The sequence below is a fragment of the Podarcis tiliguerta genome, assembly GCF_965153285.1.
Source record: "Podarcis tiliguerta genome assembly, chromosome: 16".
Taxonomy (NCBI): Eukaryota; Metazoa; Chordata; class Lepidosauria; order Squamata; family Lacertidae; genus Podarcis; species Podarcis tiliguerta.
Genome location: NC_139549.1, coordinates 29,740,085 through 29,762,140, shown reverse-complemented (window position 1 = coordinate 29,762,140; position 22,056 = coordinate 29,740,085). Strand labels below are relative to the sequence as shown.

Sequence of the window (22,056 nt, the reverse complement as noted above, 5' to 3'; positions counted from 1 at the left end):
GAGTCTCCTCCAGCACCATAATTCAAAAGCATCAATTCTTCAGCGATGAGCCTTCTTTATGGTCCAGGTCTCACTTCCATATATCACTACTGGGAAAACCATAGCTTTTACTATACGGACCTTTGTTGGCAAGGTGATGTCTCTACTTTTTAAGATGCTGAATGGGCTTCTTAGATGGCTTCAAAGGAGGATCAGGCACATTCATGGAGGCAGGTGGCTCAATCAATAGGTATTAGTTGTGACGACAAGAGATGGGGTAGAAATTCAATTTAGTTCACATTTGAAGCTGAATTTTTCAAGTTTGCACTTTCTGAAACTATATGAGAACTGAAACAGCCATACTTTGGCAAGCAGTTCTCTAGCTGATCTTTACAAAACACTGTATGCTTGTGGAAGTGTGCACAAAAACGAATATATTGGTGAAAATAACATACAAAAATGCATTTGTTGGAGTGTGTGCTTTTTGCAACAATGTGTATGTTAGTTAAAACTGCATACAAAAAAAAATGTGCCTGTTTGGAGAAATTTGCAGTAAAATACTGAAGGATTTTCAAGGGAATAAAAAAAAAATGCTAGGGAACAATGGAGAACAGGACTGAAGACTGGAAACCAAGGAGACTCCAAAAGGACAGATCCTTCCCTCATTAATGATGACCAGATCCCAAGATCCCAAGATCAGAGGGTCAGCATGCCGCTGGATATCAGCTGTTGGGCAACTGATCTAAACAGCAAGATCTGTATGGAGCCGTGACTGTTAACTTTCTGAGGGCATTTGACTAGCTGCTGTGGGAAGCTCGCTGTTGGGCTATTGGACTTTTGGCTCAATCCTACAAGGCTATTATCTTACACATCAAGGCCTAAAGGCAGGGAAACATCCCGTTAAAGAGTATTCCATGGTATGGGGACAAAAACTAAAGAGACCCTAGTAAATCTTAAACCCACACACTGAACATGACCTCTGCACCTTTTGCTTTTCATTCTTGCTGTTTGTCATAGGAGCAGCAACATCATAAACCACTTTGAGTTTGTTTGCCCATTTGTTCCCATGCCATCCCTTTCCCCTCCTCTTGCATTGTCTATTAAAAGGCACCTGTGGCAGGCATGCACCTGTGGCAGGCATGGCGATGTTTTTGAAAAATTGTGCCGTACCTATAACGGGGACGCGGGTGGCACTGTGGTCTAAACCACTGAGCCTCTTGGGCTTGCCGATCGGAAGGTCGGTGGTTCGAATCCCCGCGACGGAGTGAGCTCCCGTTGCTCTGTCCCAGCTCCGGCCAACCTAGCAGTTCGAAAGCACGCCAGTGCAAGTAGATAAATAGGTACCACAGCAGTGAGAAGGTAAAGGGCATTTCCGTGCGCTCTGGTTTCCGTCACGGTGTTCCGTTGCACCATAAGCTGCTTAGTCCTGCTGGCCACATGACCCAGAAAAGCTGTCTGTGGACAAACACCGGCTCCCTCGGCCTGAAGCGAGATGAGCACCCCATAGTCTCCTTTGACTGGACTTCTAAAACTACCTTATAAAACTTCATGTGATACACACACACACACACACAAATAAATGTTTCCCTTCTGCTAGAATTATTATTACTATTTCAAATAAATATATATATATATATCTGACAGCTCTGGCGAGTTTGTTGTTTTTTAAAATAAAAAAGCTTACGCTCTTGTTCTGCCTTGTGCATTTTATATTTGGTGACTGTTGGTTCTTGCTTCTAAGGATTGCATTTCTCTAGTTTATACCTTTTAAACTGTGCGTTAAAATGTCTTTGTTGCACCTGTTAACACGCACAACATATCTACACTTCCACCGGTGATTCTCCCTCCCCCCCCCCCCGCCCCAGGTTGCAGAAATGAGTTGCGGTTTTCGATTTTGAATGCTGTGGGGTTGCTGTTTGGTTCGTGTTTGCACAATGCATTATTAGGAACCGAGTGTTGTTATTAATTCCTCAGGCGGTCTGTTCCATGCCTGTTAGTTTTGACGACTCATTGATTTGTAAAAAGTTTGGTGAGGAACTTAAAGAACTGCTGTAGGCTTTTATCAGCCGTGAGCCCACTTGTGAGTGTGGTAATTGCAAGGATATATAAATAAACTAGACTCAATTAAAACTCCAAATCTTTTGTGGTCTGTTCCTGTGTGTATTTAACTCAGAAGCCACGTTGACTTCCATGGGGCTTCCTTCCAAGGCAGCGTATATTCGATTACAGCCTCGTCCGTCTAATATACAAGCACTGGCAGAGGATTCAAATGAAATGACTTTTCAGCAAACCAGACTGCTCTAGGTTTTGGCTGCAGGCTTCTTGTTTTGGTTGGGACTAGTTCTAGGAAAAGGCCTGATGCATGATTTGAATGGCGGGCTCCCAGCATTTTGAACTCCGCTTTTAAACAGCTGCGTTTGGCTACGACTTCTGGCAGTTGCGAGGTGACGAGAGAGAGGCAGCCAAATGCATTTTGAGAGCCTTGGTGCCTTTGGCAAAAGCCGAGAAAAGGAAGTGGATGCCGCGACGAGGCCGTTCCCACCCTGCCCATGTATAAATTTGCGAGCGGTCCAAGCGAGCATGGCTGAAGTGCAGGCGGGGGTTGCCAAACCTGCAACATTCTCATGAATGTCCCGCACATAACAACACAAGCGAGCTTTTCATGGTTCACGGAGGCAGGCAATTATGTCAGATCACTCACACGCCAGGCGAGGCATGAAGGAAATAGAGCAGCGCCAACTAGCGGCCACGGTGGAAACTGCACGGAGCTTCCGTCACAAGGTACATTTTTGCCTGAAGTAGAATCTGTTATCAAACCAGTGTTCGAAACTCCCATTGTTCTAGGCGCATTTTGCGATGGGGAATTTCATTAGCACAAGCAGTTTCTGAGCTCTGGGCGCAGTACTGCACCTAAGATTTCAAATTAAAATTACAGAGTGGAAGGAAAGGAGGACCTTTTTCTGCCTCCCCACTTCCAGCTACTCTTTGAAGACTGGAGAAGAGACCCTCTTAAGAATATTAGGGGAATGGGCAGGGGAAGGAGTAGACCAGGGATCAGCAACCTTTTTCAGCTGTGGGCCGGTCCACTGTCCCTTAGACCATGTGGTGGGCCAGACTATATTGGGGGGGGGGGGGAGATGAACGATTTCTTATGCCCCACAAATAACCCAGAGATGCATTTAAAATAAAAGCACACATTCTACTCATGTAAAAACACCAGGCAGGCCCCACAAATAACCCAGAGATGCATTTTAAATAGAGGGACACATTCTACTCATGTAAAAACACGCTGATTCCCAGACCATCCATGGGCCAGATTTAGAAGGCGATTGGGCCGCATCCGGTCCACGGGCCTTAGGTTGCCTACCCCTGGACTATACCATGTGAAAAATGAACATAATATTTTAGCTGCAGTTCATTCATTTTCAGCTTTGTATTCTTGTTAGAAAAAATAAGCATGCCTAGACATTCTGTTGTTGTGCCCATAACCTAGGTTTAAGGTGCCATTTAGCTCCTGGCTTTCATATCTCAGTTTCTAACACTGAATCAAACACTTGGTTTCCAGGGATTGATGTGAGTATCAGAGAGTTAAAGCAGAAAATAATTTGTTATTCAGATGTGCATCATGACCAATTAATTGGTATCCACATTGCATGCCAATTTAAGAAACAACAGGGGGAAAATGCTGTTTGCTTATGAATGAAAATTCCCAGAGTTCTTTTTCACAAGTGATGCTAAGCAAGCCTAGGGGTGCGGGAGAAATTTTATCCAGTTCACATTTAAACCTGCCTAATTTGTACTTGTTGAAATAGGACACGGACTGAAACATAGCCATCCTCTGAGGTTTGCACTTCTCCGAATTGTGCAATGAAGTTCTCCAGCCAAGCAATGCATTCAAAAATGGATATCCTTTTGTAGTTTGCATAAAACTACAAATATTAATGAAAATAACACCCACCCCTAAGCAAATCTTTTGATCCACTGTTAGGGCAGTTGTGTTCCCAACACTGTCATGTTGTGGCCACCTCTGTCTCTTGCATGTATGTTACAAAGGTGAGATAGGTAGGAGAAGAGAACCAAAATGGCATCAAACGTCAGTTTTCAACACTGAAATTACAGAGGGTGGGCAGGGAAATGCAGGCATCTGTTCTGAAGACTAGCTTCCCATACAGTAGAAGGGCTGGGAGCTTTGAATCTGGGCAAAGCTAGGAAAAACCTTGGCTTGAGGTTTTCGAGAGTTGCTGCCCGGCGTTCTGTGGTGAGCAGACTTCAGGTTCCCCACCCCTAGTTTAAAAGGATGAAAAGAACAAACTTTCTTTTTAGATGGTGTAATAGAAGAAATAGGACCTCCTGAAAGCCATTTCTAAGATAGTGTCTGTAACCTTCAGGCTTAGTAAGTACATATATTTAAAATATTTTTTTTCTTATAGTGTGTTCACCAATTAATCAATTTAGATGCCTTGTTATTTAAAAAAGCATCCCTGGTTAATTGCTTAAAGGCTGTCACAGTTAAAATAAAATAAAATTAATTCTGCAGTTAGTTTTGGCTCATTCACATTGTTGTGTTTTAATTGTTGCAACCTGCCCTGAGACTTTAGGATGAAGGGCAGGTAATAAATTGCCAGCAAGCTTTCAAAATCTCCAAAACTCTTCATTGGGCACAGAGTGGTGTAAGGTAAAGGTAAAGGGACCCCTGACCATTAGTTCCAGTCGTGGCTAACTCTGGGGTTGCGGCGCTCATCTCGCTTTATTGGCTGAGAGAGCTGGCATGACTAAGCCGCTTCTGGCAAACCAGAGCAGCGCACGGAAACGCCCTTTGTAGTTGCTCCTAAAACCTGCTGTTTGTAACCATCTAGAGATGGAATGCAGGAGTTTTGCCGACAAAATCATATTAGTCACTCAAGATGCAAGGCAGATTGTGAGATGGAACCGGTGCTGTTGCAATCACAACAACAACATGTTTAGACGTTTCACCGTTTTTTGAAATATGAAATCTAGTAGTTACTGAGCTTTGGTGTAACCTTATCTTATGATTCTTATGATTGGATTATAAGGTGATATAATAACATACCCGCCAACATTTTTCAAATGAAAATAGGGATATTCTCCATCAGGAAGCTTTTCCTGTATTTGATCTCACCGAACACACAGACTTCATGTACACATCTATATCTGTCACCTTGAGCCAATTGCAACCTCTTCCCCTAACCTCCCTTGCAAGATTGTTGTAAAGAAATAATGTGTGAGGGAAGGGATTGTGTACAACACCTTCAACAGATAAATGGAATGAAGTAAAATTTTGGCTCTAAGCTGCGTTATGTCGAAGAGAAAGGTGGAATATAATAATGATGGAAACAGAGGTTTATCAGGAACATCCTATTGAGTAAATCCTATTGAACTCAGTGAGACTTATTTCTGAGTAAAAATGCAGTCTTTACCCAGTTACCTGAACAATTGAATACAATTGGACTTACTTATGAGTAAGGTAAAGGTAAAGGTACCCCTGCCCGTACGGGCCAGTCTTGACAGACTCTAGGGTTGTGCGCCCATCTCACTCAAAGAGGCCGAGGGCCAGCACTGTCCGAAGACACTTCCGGGTCATGTGGCCAGCGTGACATCGCTGCTCTGGCGAGCCAGAGCCGCACACGGAAACGCCGTAAAGGTAAAGGTACCCCTGACCATTAGGTCCAGTCGTGACCGACTCTGGGGTTGCGGCACTCATCTCGCTCTATGGGCTGAGGGAGCCGGCATTTGTCCGCAGACAGCTTCTAGGTCATGTGGCCAGCATGACTAAGCCGCTTCTGGCGAACCAGAGCAGCACACGGAAACGCCATTTACATTCCCGCCGGAGCGGTACCTATTTATCTACTTGCACTTTGACGTGCTTTTGAACTGCTAGGTTGGCAGGAGTACTTATGAGTAGACATCTACTTATGAGTAGACATCTACAATAAAGGAAAAAACCAACAACAACATTTACAATAAAGAATCAACACTCTGTATGTTTCCTAAGGAAGGGAGGCGGGTAGCGCTGTGGGTTAAACCACAGAGCCTAGAACTTGCCGATCAGAAGGTCGGCAGTTCGAATCCCTACGACGGGGTGAGCTCCCGTTGCTCGGTCCCTGCTCCTGCCAACCTAGCAGTTCAAAAGCACGTCAAAGTGCAGGTAGATAAACAGGTACCGCTCCAGCGGGAAGGTAAACGGCGTTTCCGTGCACTGCTCTAGTTCGCCAGGAGCAGCTTAGTCATGCTGACCACATGACCCGGAAGCTGTACGCCGACTCCCTCGGCCAGTAAAGCGAGATGAGCGCCGCAACCCCAGAGTTGGCCACGACTGGAACTAATGGTCAGGGGTCCCTTTACCTTTACCTATGCCAACAAAGGTCCGTATAGTAAAAGCTATGGTTTTCCCAGTAGTGATGTATGGAAGTGAGAGCTGGACCATAAAGAAGGCTGATCGCCGAAGAATTGATGCTTTTGAATTATGGTGCTGGAGGAGACTCTTGAGAGTCCCATGGACTGCAAGAAGATCAAACGCATCCATTCTTAAGGAAATCAGCCCTCAGTGCTCACTGGAAGGACAGATCGTGAAGCTGAGGCTCCAATACTTTGGCCACCTCATGAGAAGAGAAGACTCACTGGAAAAGACCCTGATGTTGGGAAAGATGGAGGGCACAAGGAGAAGAGGACGACAGAGGATGAGATGGTTAGACAGTGTTCTCGAAGCTACAAACATGAATCTGACCAAACTGCGGGTGGCAGTGGAAGACAGAAGTGCCTGGCGTGCTCTGGTCCATGGGGTCACGAAGAGTCGGACACGACTGAACGACTAAACAACAACAACAACAAATGTTTCCTAAGACATGGCTGGCTGCCAAAGCATTGCAATTAAAGAATTTAAAGTGGATCAGTGACCTTTTCCTTCAACATTATAGGAATGGCTTCATATACCAGTTTCATCGTTACCTTCATTTGGTGCAGGTATTTTATTTTCAGTGTAAATACGACTCTCTTTTTGCACCTACACCCACACCCACCACTTTTAATTGTTCTCCAAGATGTGGAGGGAAGGAAAAAGGAAAACCGAGACATTCCAGCATCAAATCAGAAACCGAGGTGTCTTCTGTAATTCCCGGACTGTCCCAGGAAAATCGGGACACTTGAGGGTTATGTAATAAAAATACTGAGGTGGGGGTCACATGATGCTCATAGCTCACAGTATAGGAGAGGGTGAATGGTAAGAACTAGACAATACTTTTATAAGAGCATCAATCGGGAAACCTTGGAAGCCTTTACACCTGACAGCATTTGCTGGCTAATTCTGCAGCTGCTAGCAAGGAACCCGACCAAAAATCTTCAGCAAACGCGCCAGCCCAGTAAACCAGACACCAAGCAAGACGCTGCTGCCGCTGTAAAGAGCTCTGCAGTCCAGCTGTTAAACGTGCTCCCGCCTGCGGCTGCAGCTGTTGATTTCATTGCTGAAGGACAGGAGCAGTTTCCGCTGAGGTAACACAGCCAGCAATGAGGCCAAGCCAGCAGCATCATTGCAGGCAAGGGAACATTATATAGATATATTTTTCCAAAACTCATGTTGAATAGATGACTGGAGTAGGAGAAACTTCTTCTCCATCCCTAATGCTGACTAACTGTTCAGTTGCTTCTGTGTATGCAGTCCCAGCTGCTTTTCATGTATTTTCAGTTGGATCAGGGTGAAATGGATATCCAACTAGTTGCAGGCAACTGGCAATGCATAACAACCACTGGCCCTAGCTGGAAATAAAAGTTTCTCTCTCTCTCTCTCTCTCTCTCTCTCTCTCTCACACACACACACACACACACACACACTTCTCCCTCATGTTAGACTGAGATGATTATTTTTAAATGTGATTATTACTGATTAGAGTGTTCATTAAAACAATGGTGTGTATTAAGAGATCAATCATTTGGAGTGCCTTTGTAAACCAATATCTACTTTCTCTAGCAACAAAGCCTTTGGCAATTTCTACAAGATCAGAAAGGCAAATACAGGGAATCCTGGCAGAAAAGGAGTTAACAGAAGTATCAATATGCAGAACATATTATATACTACCATTGCAGAACCACTTAGAGGCAGTGGTGCAAGTCCATTCATATCAAGGCAGAAGGGCAGTACAGTCTTCTTTCAAGGAAGCAACTGAAACAGGCATACAGATAAATTATTGGGAATTCATATAGAGGTCTAGCAGCTTTTTGCCCAGTGTCATTGGAGAATTCTACGAAACCAAAAAATTCAATGCAATTTTGAAAGGTTCAGTCTACCATCTTGATTCAAAACAGCCTCCGGAGATGAAAACTGCTCCTCTATCACAAGAACCATCAGGTCAAATTGAGTTACGATATCCTAAGACGAGTCCAAATTGCAAAGCAAACAAGACCTTCCAAATCTACAGTAGATGAAGCAAAGCAACACATTTCAGTACAATGTGGTTTAAAATTGTAGCAATTGGTATCTGGTGTGGCTGTCAATTGATTGAAGACGTTTTCATCGACTGACCAGCACTTTACTTTTAAGTCATCAATGAATGGCTTAAAATTTATATAAATCAGCATTACGGCCATAACTTCAATTCCAAGTGACTTGATTCAGCATACTGGCTACTGACCTGGAAGTTATGAGTCTATGAAACACTCCGATGCAGCTAATGTTGTCTGGAGAGCCAGGAAGCAGCAGAGTGAAAGGCTGTGCCTCAAATGACCCCCTTAGTCCAGTTGGATCCTTCTTAAGTGGGAACACAGAGAACAGTTCATATCCATCTCAGAATAATAAAAAAGCAAAATGATTACAACAGGGTATTACAGGAGAAATTTCTTTATAGGTTCATGAAGGGGCAACAGAAACTCAGAAAATCACTAGCTATTGCTGGCCATACTACAGCACATTGAAATGGGATAAATGATGTCGCTAATAAAATAGAGTGAAATCTCCTGGTGCTGTATGCAATTAGTGTTGTACTAAGAAGTCTGTGTTAAGGTAGAAAAATAACCTATAGGGAGAGTATGTATCTTTGGAAGGAAAACTAGACCTAGCCTTAAGATAACCCCCTCCTCTGCTAAGGAAAAAGAAGGCTGATTTGAGCAATGCCCATTGCTAATCCTACAGGAAAGTACTTTATACCAGGTTTAATTATCCACCAAGCCTAGTATTGTCTATTCTGACTGGGAGTGGCTCTGTGGGATCCCACAGGGAGGTCTTTCCCATTATCTGCTACCTGATCTTCTTTAACTGGTGATGCTAGGGATTTGAACCTGGGATCTTCTATATACAAAGCCAACACTGTAACAGCAATCTGCGGTCCCCTTCCCTGTGGAGTCTAGTGATGGTGATTGTGATCTCTACCTGTTGGTGAGACTTACCTTTCTGTTGTCTCTTGGTGCCTGTCGCTGGACCTTCCGCTTTGACAGATCAGTTACCCCAGTGGTCCTTTACTGCAGGCCAACCAGCTCAGAAATCAGACCTTCCAGCTGAAAGCCCTCCTGGGGTATGGACCCATTGTCCTAGCTAGTTGAAGCATATTTGGGGGGGCTAGAAAGCCCTCCTACATGGCAGGCTTGTATAACTTGCTTGATGGTGCCTACTAGCAAGACAATTCTGGAAGTAAAAATGCTTCTGTTTCTTTCATTGACATGCATGGTAGTGAAAAGGGAAATGAGCGACTTTTCATAAATTTTTGGAATGGTGCTGGCAAAAAAAATTAATAATGTTGGCATTGCCAAGAACATTTCATCAACCTTGCTCTCTACCAAGTTAGGAAAAATCCAAGGCAAGGAAAACTCCTCTGCCTTCTGACATAGGAACACAAGAGTTCCCATTTGGACTTTTTTACGCTGCATAATAAACCTAGAGTTCCATGCCATCAGCACTCCCAGCCTCACAAGTGGCCAAAAGCTGCTTCTATTTTACATATTAACTTCTGATGGAACACATATGCACTGCACTCTATAAGTGTGGTCATCCACTGCCCTTCAGAAAGTGAGGCGCTGGCTCTCAATAAGGCCTCCAGCCTCTGGCCACCCTATCCAAAAGGGATGCTCATCTTAGCATCCATCCAGGTTCATGCAGATGCTGTCCATCACAGCTTCTGTTGTCCTTGTCAAGAGCACAACCTAAGAACATCAATTCTACCCACTAAGACTTGTGCCTTCCGGGGGGGGGGGGGGTATGAGTGCAGTGCAGCCACATGACTCAGCTCAGATATAAAATGGGGGCAATGTTGGGGTGGCAGAGTAACCTAATGATCCAATTCAGAATCAAGACTAGTTGTGCAAGGATCTGGCTTTTTCAATATATATAAATATCAATCACTTTGTGTAATAGGTTGTAATTGCGACTTTGTGAAGGGGAAGTCACTGGGTTCCAGATTGTGTATGTGCTCATAAAGTATATTTGGGTTTCCTTTAGCTAGGCTCCTGTTTAATGTTAAGTATACAAAATGAAGAGGGGAAAGGGACTAGGTGTTAAATGAAACTGACCCAAGCTGTACAAAGAAGTGTATTTAGTGAAGAGTATGAAACAATTTTCCTACAGTACTTCTCTAAGGATGGTCTTCCACATAGGAAATTTCCCCTTCCCTTCACTAGTGAAATGTAACTACTTTTTAAAAATTCATTTACTCCAAAATACTCATCTACATATTTCCCAAGAGATACAAATGAACGCTAGCAGCAAATGATGCATAATGGGAGCTAAAAAGAATAGGACTGAACTACAGATATTTTGGCAGGATTATAAAGTATTTTATCTGCAAAACTTTTTATCTCTTCCTAGACTTACATTATAGCACACCCACACCCCACACACCTTCTGGTTGTTGCTAAAAGCAAGGTTTCAATACAGATATTTTTAATGAGTTTATGTAAAACTTGAAAAAGAATTACAAAAATTTAAGTTTTATTGCACTTTGGATTAGATTGTTTACACAGCAAGTGACTATTTTCTTAGTTAAGGGAAAGAAGGAATGAGATAAGAAAAAGGAAATGACTTTTGAAAATAGATGGGGGCCCAAACAGCAAATCTAGCTTCTTTCCAGTCTGAATTCACCAAAATTGCAGTTACTCATGAAAACATTGACTTGCAAATATATTCCAGTGTCTTAACAATATTGGAAAATGAGGGTGGTGTTTAAAGAAAGGAACCAGCTCATAGACTTTGGTGGATTCTAACATAAAATGTCGACCACACATTCAGAGCTCATCGTGCTTTGTAGAGTCCAAGCTGGGCTTAATGAAAACGCCTTCCATAGCCTTCCAGTAGTTGTGATGATTAGGAGAATGTATGCCATGGACTTCCCGCTGTCCCCTGATTGGATGGCCATACTGTTCGCCTGTTACTGTAAGGAACACATCCGTTCCTATGTGCTTGAAACGTACTGCGTCGTCTCGCTCCCAGTATGTCCCACTGCATTGCACTGTCCACACATCTAAGTCATCTCCTTCTCCATCATCACCAAAGGCGCTAACTTCCTATAAGAACAAAAAGGGTGGGGGTAGATATTGTTTGTGTGTGTGTGTGTTGTGTGTGTGACATCACACTAGCAGAATGACAATATTATGTGGAAATGATAAAATGATCCGGTACCCACTTCAAAATAATAATGCAATGTGTTGTATTCTACTCAAGGTTGACCCACTGAAGTTAATGGAATTAAATTAGTCATTTTTATTAATTTCCATGGGTCTACTCTGAGTAGGATTAGAATTGGCTACAACAAATATAACAGAGTATAGGGGACACTTGACCCTCCAGATCAGGCATAGGCAAACTCGGCCCTCCAGATGTTTTGGGACTACAACTCTCATCACCCCTAGCTAACAGGACCAGTGGTCAGGGATGATGGGAGTTGTAGTCCCAAAACATCTGGAGGGTGAGTTTGCCTATGCCTGCTCCCGATATTGCTGAACTACAACTCCTATCATCCCTGGTCACTGACCATGCTTGCTGGGGTTGATTGGAGTTGTAGTTCAGCAACATCTGGAGGGCTAAAGAGTCCTGACACCTGAAATGTAACTCTGTTTTTTAAAATCTAAATGCCAAAACCAAGTGTGACTGAAACAGTCAGGAACTGGAAGTGGGAAATGAAGTACATTATCAGTGAGTTGCTTATGATCAAATAAGAACAAATCAACTATGAAGGATAGAAGTGCAAAGCCCACAGTTAACATCTTGCATTTGCCTTGGACCTGGTAGGCATCTTTAATTCAGCCACAATCCTTCAGACTATCTACTGTAACACAGGGATAATAATACTGGGTAAGGGGTATTAGTATTTGCCCTGCCTTTTGACATTTAAGGTATTTGTTTTGTAGGACCCACTATAATCTATAGTATTCTGTTTCTTTCTTGAACTATTTTACTTGTTCTAATAACTCTATAAACTATTTCACTTGTTTTGGTTTTAACCAGCTGCAAAACATTATAGTAAAGGTCAGATAAGAGAGCTTAACTTATATGAATCATTTTGAACATTTTTAATTACTATATGAATACTAAATGACATTTCATTAAACACACCATAGAATCTAGAGTCATGGGAGATTTTTTGTACTGTACTGCAGAGAAGCCACTCAGATTTTCTCTCTGCTCTATGTATTCATGTTCCACAGCAAATCAATAGCAACTACAATGGAAGAAGTTCACAAACTACAGACTGGGGCAAGGTTATCTTCTGTTGTACAGTGGTGCCTCGCAAGACGAAAAGAATCCGTTCCGCGAGTCTCTTCGTCTAGCGGTTTTTTCGTCTTGCGAAGCAAGCCCATTAGCGGATTAGCGCTATTAGCGGTTTAGCGGCTATTAGCGGCTTAAGGGATTAGCGGATTAGCTGCTAAAAGGCTAAAAGGCAGCTTAGCGCCTTAGAAAAAGGGGGTGGGGAGCGAAAAAAAATCTCAAGAATCGCAAGACATTTTCGTCTTGCGAAGCAAGCCCATAGAGAAATTCGTCCTGCGAAGCGCATTGAAAAACGGAAAACCCTTTCGTCTAGCGGGTTTTCCGTCTTGCGAGGCATTCGTCTTGCGGGGCACCACTGTACATCTAAGAGCCAGCCTTTAACATATATCAGTGTGAATTAGGGGCATGTTACCAATAGTCCACCACTATGAATACAACCTAAGCCACAGCAACAACCACTTTCTGCATACTTAAGAAGTGTTATCTGGGCTACCCCTCTGCAAATCACATTCTCTTCTGCATCAAGAGAGAAATTAAGGAGAGGAGGATATAACACATAGCAAGAGACCTAAGCAATTCTGCATTGGGACTTATTTCTGAGTAAACATGCATAGAATTGAATGGCATATCTTTATAATAAAATTGTATACTACATATGGAAAAGCACAACTGATATTTTAATCTTTTCTTAAATATATAGATATTTCATGCCTTCATAACTTTCCAATTCAATTTAAGAGTAAACTCCATTTTGATTTGCTTACATTTTTTGAGACACTTTAAATAAGTAAACAAGTATGAAGGACAAGCTCTGGTTTTACCTGATTATTGGAGAGTGGTGATGGGAAGTGGTGGGTGTGCAGGTTTTTCCCTGTATTAACATGGGTAAGGCGTACTGTTTGCCCACACTTTACAGGCATTCCTCGCTGGCAGGACCCATCAGTTTTGCCTCTGATCCGCCAATAGCTGTTAGCATCATCAGAAACTTCAACTCCAGTTACTGACTGTTGACCACTTCCTATAAACAAAACAATTGCTATATAGTCATTGTGTGCAGATACAGAGGCAGGTAATAAGACTTTGTCATAAAACTGGGCCAAGTGAGGTTGCTCCACCTGCTTGTTCTTTCTTTCCTGAGAACACTGCTCTCTTCAAAAAACAAACAAAAAAGCAGAACATCCCCTTTCTTTTACAGAGATTTGTGAGGCCCCTTCTCTTTTTGCTGTAGCATGCCTTTGGTTTGCAAGGTTCCCCCCCCCCCCCCGGCTCTAGTTCTGCCTACTCTTTGGGCTTCCACCTGACCAGCCCCTATGGGTACCAGCAACTGGACGGCACCACACTAGCTACCCCTGTATCGTGGTAACCAAATCAAAGTGTGCATAATTGAAATGGCCACATTTTCTCCCCACGCCTCCATTTCTTCTTTCCCTAACTTGTTTCCCTGTGTCTGTTTTACACTTCAGACACCCTTGGGGCAGGGCATACCTGCCATACCTGTTCTTTCGTAAAACACCATGGCCACGTTCGGTTCCTCCTCCTCACTCTTGATCCCTTTTTTCCTTTTGGGGTTCTGCCTTTTGCCACTGAGAAGTCTGTGGGCACCGCCTGTTTTATCACCAACACCTCCTAAACCACTCTGGGAGCCTTTTCAGGGCCTGTCACACCGGTGTATGTTTTTTCCTCCTCCCTCCTGATGCCTTTTTTTCTTATGCTTTACTCATTTTCCGACTGTGAAAGCCTGAGGGGAGAGGGCTGTTTTATCACGGGCATCTCCCAAGTTGCTCTGGGACATGGCCATGATTTATGTTGGTGGGTGCAGGACAGCCACCTGTCATTAATTATCCTCTGCCAAGCAGATTCAGAATGAAATGTCAGCTGCTTTAAACTGCTTTCTTTTGACCCCAAGGGCTCAGAAAAACCCATAAAAATCTTTCTACAATTTCTACTTTTAGTTGAAATTGCATTTCTACTAAAAATAGGTATTTTTATTTACTTACATGATTGGGGGGGGGCACCTCCTACGCCCATGCTCTGGGAACCTGTTTAGGCTGAAGAGGAGGACTAAACATTATCAACACCAATACTCAGGAGTGCCAGCTTGGCTGTGGGTGCCCTGGGCTGTGGGTGCCATGCAGCGTGCATGGCCCTGGCGATGAAACTTGTGGGTGCCCAGCCCCTTCATGGGGAATTTTGTGGGTGCTCAGCAGGGCCGGATTCAGGTTTGATGAGGCTCTAAGCTACTGAAGGTAATGGGGTCCTTTATATGTCCAGCTGTCCTTTGTCAACAACCAATTGTCACTGTTTTTTGTGTTGAATATATGCTATATGGTACTTTACGGACCTAATAGGTATCTAAAGCCATTTGTACATAACAAAATATGCAGAATGTAGGCACCCTATATATAGAAATGAGCAAACCAGTGAGATTTTAGGGAGCAGGCTAGCAGGTGGGGCCCATTACTTACATCATAGGAGCCTACACAACACAAAACACTATTGCTGTATGTAGGTTTTATTTTATATCTTATATTTTGGAAATGTACATCTAGTGGTTTTTTTCCTTTAGAGCGGGGCCCTAAGCTATAGCTTGTTTAGCTTATAAGTAAATCCGGCACTGGTGCTCGGGGCCCCCCAGCACCTATGCCACTACAGTGGTACCTCGGGTTACAGACGCTTCAGGTTACAGACTCCGCTAACCCAGAAATAGTACCTCGGGTTAAGAATTTTGCTTCAGGATGAGAACAGAAATAGTGTGGTGGCAACGGGAGGCCCCATTAGCTAAAGTGGTACCTCAGGTTAAGAACAGACCGCTGGAACGAATTACCGTATTTTTTGCTCTATAAGACTCACTTTTTCCCTCCTAAAAAGTAAGGGGAAATGTGTGTGTGTCTTATGGAGCGAATGCAGGCTGCACAGCTATCCCAGAAGCCAGAACAGCAAGAGGGATTGCTGCTTTCACTGCGCAGTGATATCTCTTGCTGTTCTGGCTTCTAAGATTCAGAATTTTTTTCTTTCTTGTTTTCCTCCTCCAAAAACTAGGTGCGTCTTATAGAGCGAAAAAGACAGTAAGTTCTTAATCCGAGATACCACTGTACAGTGGTACCTCGGGTTAAGTACTTAATTCATTCCGGAGGTCCGTTCTGAACCTGAAACTTTTCTTAACCTTAAGCATCACTTTAGCTAATGGGGCCTCCTGCTGCCGCTGTGCGATTTCTGTTCTCAACCTGAAGCAAAGTTCTTAACCCGAGGTATTATTTCTGGGTTAGTGGAGTCTGTAACCTGAAGTGTATGTAACCTGAAGCGTATGTAACCCGAGGTACCACTGTACTGCTAATGGCAGCCTTTCTCTGAAGCCTGGGAAAACGATGCTGGGCTCTGACGGGCCCTCGGGTGTCTAACCCGCCCCACAGCCTCCGCCTGGGGCCGAGAGGGGTTTCATTTCCTCCCGGCAGCCGCCCGGCTCTTTCCTCTTTTTCCCCCGCTCTGAAACAGATTCCGGCCGCCGCCGCCCTCCCTTCCTCTGCCTCGCCTCCCGTCCGAACCCCGCCCGAGTCGTCTCCTCACCGGATCCGTACTTGACCTCGTGCGAGTGCAGCCGCACGTTGTGCCGGGTGTTGAGCAGCTTCAGCACCGAGCCGCAAGTGACAGCGCCCTCCTCGGCTCCCGTCGCCAGGCCCGAGCCGCACACGAGGAGGAGCAGAGAGAGCGGCGACAACGGCCAGGAGCGAGAAGCCAGGGGCGGGAAGCCGCCGCGGCCACTCGGTCGCCGCATCCCCCCGAGTCCCTCAGCACCGCGACGGCGGCGGAGGAGGCGGCTGAGGTAAACGGCGAACTGTCGCCTCAGGAACCGTTTCCGCCACCGGCGCCCGGCGCGGACCAATCAGCGGCTGCCAACGGCGCCCACGCGCTCCCCCGTCCTGCCGCCGGCTCGCGAAGGCGACGAAGGAGATGCTCATTGGCGCAGCGGCGGCGGAGCGGCCAATCGGGTGTTGCGGCGTGGCGGAGGAACGCGCCTCCCCCTCCTCGCCTTTTGCCCCAACTCCACCCCTCCTTCCCGAGAAAGGGGCGGGGCCGAAGCGAAATGCGAAAGGCGAGATGCTGAGGAGGCCAACTGGCTCTCTCAGGGGCTGGCTCCGCTGAGACAAGGGTTCGAGCCCCGTCCTCTCCCCAAACAATTCAACTCCCAAACTGCAGGTCGAGGAGTCATTTCCCGCTAATTCTGAGAGAATTAGCCCTTTTCAGATTTTATGTCCTTTCCTTCAGAAAAGTGTTCCGCTGGGAGGAAAGACGCTTTACATTATAAACTTAGGCATTTTTGAAAAATTGGCAATTACCAATTACATACAAAAATTGGCAATTACCAAAATACATGCAATTGTTTAACTGCCTTGTCAGGGTGAGGTTGTTTTTTTAAAGGCCCAACGCATACAATATTACTGTGGAGCAGTAATCGTCAACCTTTTAAGGTCTGGGACCTACATTTAATCCAAATATTGCCTTTTGGGACCCATATGTTACATTTTATTAGCTATATATTTGCATGGTGGCATTATTATCATTGATGTATTTAATCGCCTTCTAAACCACCACCTCAAGGCGATTTACATATAAATAGCAACAGTTAAACACACACACAAACAACAAATATATTTGAAGCAGGACTTAAAACCCTAACAAGTGGGTACATGTGGCGAAGACCCTGTTATAAGAATTCTAAGGTCTCGAATATAGAATAAATGTTCATAAATGTACAAGGCAAACAGACACACATAAGTATATAAACCATGTGTCTGAAATAGTACAGGAGAGCAAGCCATTTTGACTCTCCCAAATTGAACTCAAATATTTCTCTGCAAGGAGGAAGGAAATGGGAAAAACTTTCCAATTGTCTTTGGACTGTAGGGGCCTCTGCACCTCCCTGCAAATACAGTCTGGCAAGTATCTGTTAAGCTGAGCAAACTATCAATATCTGTAAGAGATTCAGGAACTAAATCTACCCAGAAAATGCAATTAAGTAAGGCATTATCAGGTATCCTGGCAGACAGGAGAGAAGCCACACTCTCAAATTTCTGCTGCAGACCACCTCCTTCTGTGATGTAGGTATGATGTCGGGGGGGGGGGTCCTTGGGTTACAGGGTGCACAATTTCCAAAGTCTTTATAGGGGTTTGTGCTCTATTGTTTGGGGTCTCTCTTAACGCCTTGCTAGGAGGGGAGGGAATAATAAAGAGAAAAATAAAGATCTGCCTTGCTTTCTATGAAACTTGCCTCCATCTATTCATCATGGACTTAGGGGACTCAGACACTTGGGGAGTTGGGCAGCAAAAGCCAAACTCTCTAATTTTCCTATAACAACTCATTTATCCATCCTGGGAAAGCCCGTCAGAACAAAAGCATCTCCGGCTCCTTCAGGAAAGTGCAGACAATGCACACCTGTTTTATCTCGACAGGAATACTCTTCCATGGGGGAATAAAATATTATTATTTCATAAATTTGTATACTGTCCTATAGCCGCGGGTCTCAGGGCAATTCCCAGCATAAAATCACAATATAAAAAACAAAATATATAATAAAAATACATAATAAAATCACAATATAAAAAACCAAATACATAATAAAATCACAATATAAAAAATAAAATACATAATAAAAATAAATACAAAAATAAAAATAAGAACAAGAACAAGAACAACCCAGTAATCCCCTCCTCCCCAACACATTTTAAAAGGGTGTTGGATGTCCATCAGCCAAAGGCCTAGTTGAAGAGGAACGTTTTTGCCTGGCGCCTAAAGGTGTACAATGAAGGCGCCAGGCGAGCCTCCCTGGGGGGAGCATTCCACAGATGGGGAGCCACTACAGAAAAGGCCCATTCTCGTGTTGCCACCCTCTGGACTTCTTGTGGAGGAGGCACACAAGGAAGGCCATCAGAGGTGTAGGTTCATATGGAGACTGGCGGTCCTTGAGGTATGGCGGTCATGAGCCATTTAAGGCTTTATATTCGTCAAAACCAGCCCTTTGAAAAGGGGCAGGCACATTAAAAGCTACTTGTCAGGGAACTGCCATCAGTGCCGGAGGGAGAGAGCAAAATCCAGAGGGATTCCAGAGAGCGTCCCGGGAGTGGGAGAGGCAGCCCATCTTCTGGGGAAGAGAATCAGCGTAGCACCAGTGGAGAAGGGGGGCAGATGGGGGAAGCGGCAAGGCGGTCCCATGACTCCTTGCCGGGGACCAGCGGGGAGAGTAGAGGTCCTCCGCTGCCTATGCCCTCCTTGCGCAGAAGGCTTCCGCGCAGGGAGAGTAGGCGAAGACTTGGCATCAAAGAGCTTCTTTGCTGGAAGAAGTTTAAGAAACGCCCACTGACGGATTCTGCCAGCGATTAAGACAGCCACGGGTGAGTGGCTGTCCGGACAGGAAAGGTTCACTCAGGCAACCCAGCCAGGTGTTTGCACCGGCTTACGCACGAGCAACCCCTAGAACCATTACACTACTTTTTATAGGTCCCGGCCGAGCACCTGAAGACTAAAATTAGTTCAGGGACACATACCAACCAGGCAAACACACGTGAGGAGACTGTGAACCAGGAGGGGTGTGACTGAGGATGGGGGTCTGAGGAGCATCTCAAGGGCCAGTTAAGCCCTTTGGTCCCCAGGCCTGAGGTCCAGCCAATCCTTTCAGTATTATTATTATTATTATTATTATTATTATTGTTAACCCTTCTCACCCTAAGTTCCCAGTGTGGGTTACACCATTAAAGCACAATGTCAAAAACAGCTTTTAAAAAGCTTACATCACAGAAATAAGTGGTTGTCAAAATATATACCTCAAGCGGCGAAAGCCAAGGGAAAGAGGTGCATCTTCAGCGTCCGCAGATAACTGTACAATGCAGCTCTGTGGGGAAGGCATTTGACAGCTTAGGGGCTACCACAGAGAAGGCCCTCTCTTAGCCCCCACCCCCAAAGCTGAGAGCGAAGGAGCCACCTGTCACATGAGGGATTAACCAGTCTCCTTTCCAAATATTCTGGCAATTTGAGATTAATTTGTCAGAGCATGTCTTTTCTCCCGGGGACGACACACTTTTCCAAAGAAGAAGAATTACTTAAATCGGTGGTTGGGATGCTAGGAGGGAGCATCAGTCTGCGCATCCTTTTTGCACTAACCGTGTAGATTTGCTTACCGCCTGGAAAGGCGAAGCAAAAAACCGAGGGGGGGGGAGCGAGGAGAGGAAGAAAGAAAGGAAGCAATCTGCTGCAGCCTGACACTTCACATAATGCATTTGTATTTCATGAGAAACGGCAGCTCCTTCCTGTTAAGGCCGACAATGGCTCATGCTGTTTTTCTGAAACAGGGCAAAACAGATGTCTCGGGATGCCAGCTTAGCCATAGAAAATCAATCCTATGGGGCTTTAGCTGGCACCTGTTTATCTTTCTGGGAGGTCACCAACCCCCCAAGGCTTTTAGTACAGTTTGTGTTCTGCTCCTTCACAATGCATTTCAGCCGTATTTTTTAAAACAACAACAGCACACACACGCACACGCAAAACTAAAACGACAAGTTGTTATTGCCTTTAGAATAGCTGCTGTCAAAGAACTTGGTTGGCGTTGAAATATTATCTGGCCTGTCTTTTCTTTACTGCCCTGATAATTCATTGCCGCTTTCCCACAGTGGCGGATGTACTGGGAGACCCACAGACTGAGATGGAGAGCTCCATTCCAGACCATGTTGCTGGATAGAAGAAGGAGCAGAGACGCATAGTTGGCTTGAAGGAAGCTTTTTATTATTGTTTTCTCTTTCTATTTCTTGCGAACTTGAAGCAAAAGGTGGTTTCGTGGAACCACAGCAGGCCAGAGCTTAGTGATAAATAAAGACATTCAGATCAAAGATCAAACGTTCCATCCCTGGCAGCCGGGTTCCTTTCTGCTGGTACAATTTTGACTTTTGCAAAAAGTCAAATAATCTCCAGCGCAGTGATAGAGAAGCCAAATATGCCCCTCTCCCCAGTCCTCTCTGTGTGGGACCACAGCTCCCATCATCCCTGACCGCTGGATGAGCCAACTGGGGATGATGGGAGTTGTAGTCCAGCAAAACATGTGGGCCCAAAGATAAAGAACATGTGACTGGGCAATGGCTCTCAAGTAGTGGTCTTTCACATCTCTTGGTCAACCTAAGCCAGGGGTCAGTAAACTTTTTCAGCAGGTGGCAGGTCCACTGTCCTTCAGACCTTGTGTGGGGGGCCAGACTATATTTTGGAAAAAAATAATGAATGAATTTTTATGCCCCACAAATAACTCAGAGATGCATTTTAAATAAAAGCACACATTCTACTCATGTAAAAACACCAGGCAGGCCCCACAAATAACCCAGAGATGCATTTTAAATAAAAGGACACATTCTACGCATGTAAATACACACTGATTCCCGGACCACCCGCAGGCTGGATTTAGAAGGCGATTGGGACGGATCTGGCCCCCAGGCCTTAGTTTGCCTACCCATAATCTAAGCCTTCATATTGGAAAAGTCAAGCATTGAACCCGGGGCCCTCTGTATCAGTTATACATTTTGGAAAATTCTGTCACTGTGCACTTGGACACCTCTTAAGATGTGGTAACCAAATTTTGCTTGATTTTTCCTGAGATCAAGGAGTGAGTTTCTGTCTATGTTTGGATACAGTTGGATACCATTTTGAATCAAGATACTGGACTTAAGCTTTCACAACTGCACCACTCTTTTGGTTTCTTGGAATTCCCAAGCAACACCAAGTATGAGGCTGTTAGTTCATTATAAGCAGGCACAGGCAAACTCTGCCCTCCAGATGTTTTGGGACTACAACTCCCATCATCCCTGACCACTGGTCCTGTTAGCTAGGGATGATAAGAGTTGTAATCCCAAAACATCTGGAGGGCCTAGTTTGCCTATGCCTGATTATAAGGGAGAAAGTAAATGGGTGTGCTTAGGGGCACCCATGAAATGGGACTAAATCTGTCCCCTAGTGAGGTATTGTGCTATCTCAGCCATGTCCTAAATAGCAACTTTATCCCATAAAACATAGCAAACCAACTGAAAACCAAGCCAGCTTTATCTTCATGGGTCTGCTTTGGTTTTGCATTTGGCCATTCTAGAGCAGAGAAGCCAGTGTGGTCCCCTCTAGATGTTGTTGGACTACAAACCCCATCAGCCCCGGCCAGCATGATGAATGGTTAGGAATTATGGGAGTTATAGCCCAACAACATATGGAAGAAACCCATGCTGAGTACCAACTTGAGTCCATTATTTCAGTAAGGCCTCACTGAGCTGGATTCAACCTTAGGCACATAAATTACGGACATTTATGGAATTTCTACCTAAAGCAAGTATAAAATATTTGGCATCTGTTGATCTCCAGC

The 22,056-nt window shown here is 44.6% G+C and overlaps 2 protein-coding genes across 2 annotated transcripts in view; one reads left to right on the top strand and one right to left on the bottom strand.

Annotated features, from left to right (window-relative positions):
• YDJC (YdjC chitooligosaccharide deacetylase homolog) overlaps positions 1–22,056 on the top strand; it is a 114,063-nt gene that overhangs the window by 44,362 nt on the left and 47,645 nt on the right. The gene's annotated exons all lie outside the window — the stretch shown is intronic.
• On the bottom strand, positions 10,890–16,563 carry SDF2L1 (stromal cell derived factor 2 like 1). The gene is made up of 3 exons (XM_083416312.1): positions 16,244–16,563; positions 13,501–13,697; positions 10,890–11,478 (listed from the first exon to the last, which is right to left on the bottom strand). The coding sequence occupies exons 1-3, from the start codon at positions 16,449–16,451 to the stop codon at positions 11,200–11,202; spliced, it is 684 nt and encodes a 227-aa protein (XP_083272438.1). The 5' UTR covers positions 16,452–16,563; the 3' UTR covers positions 10,890–11,199.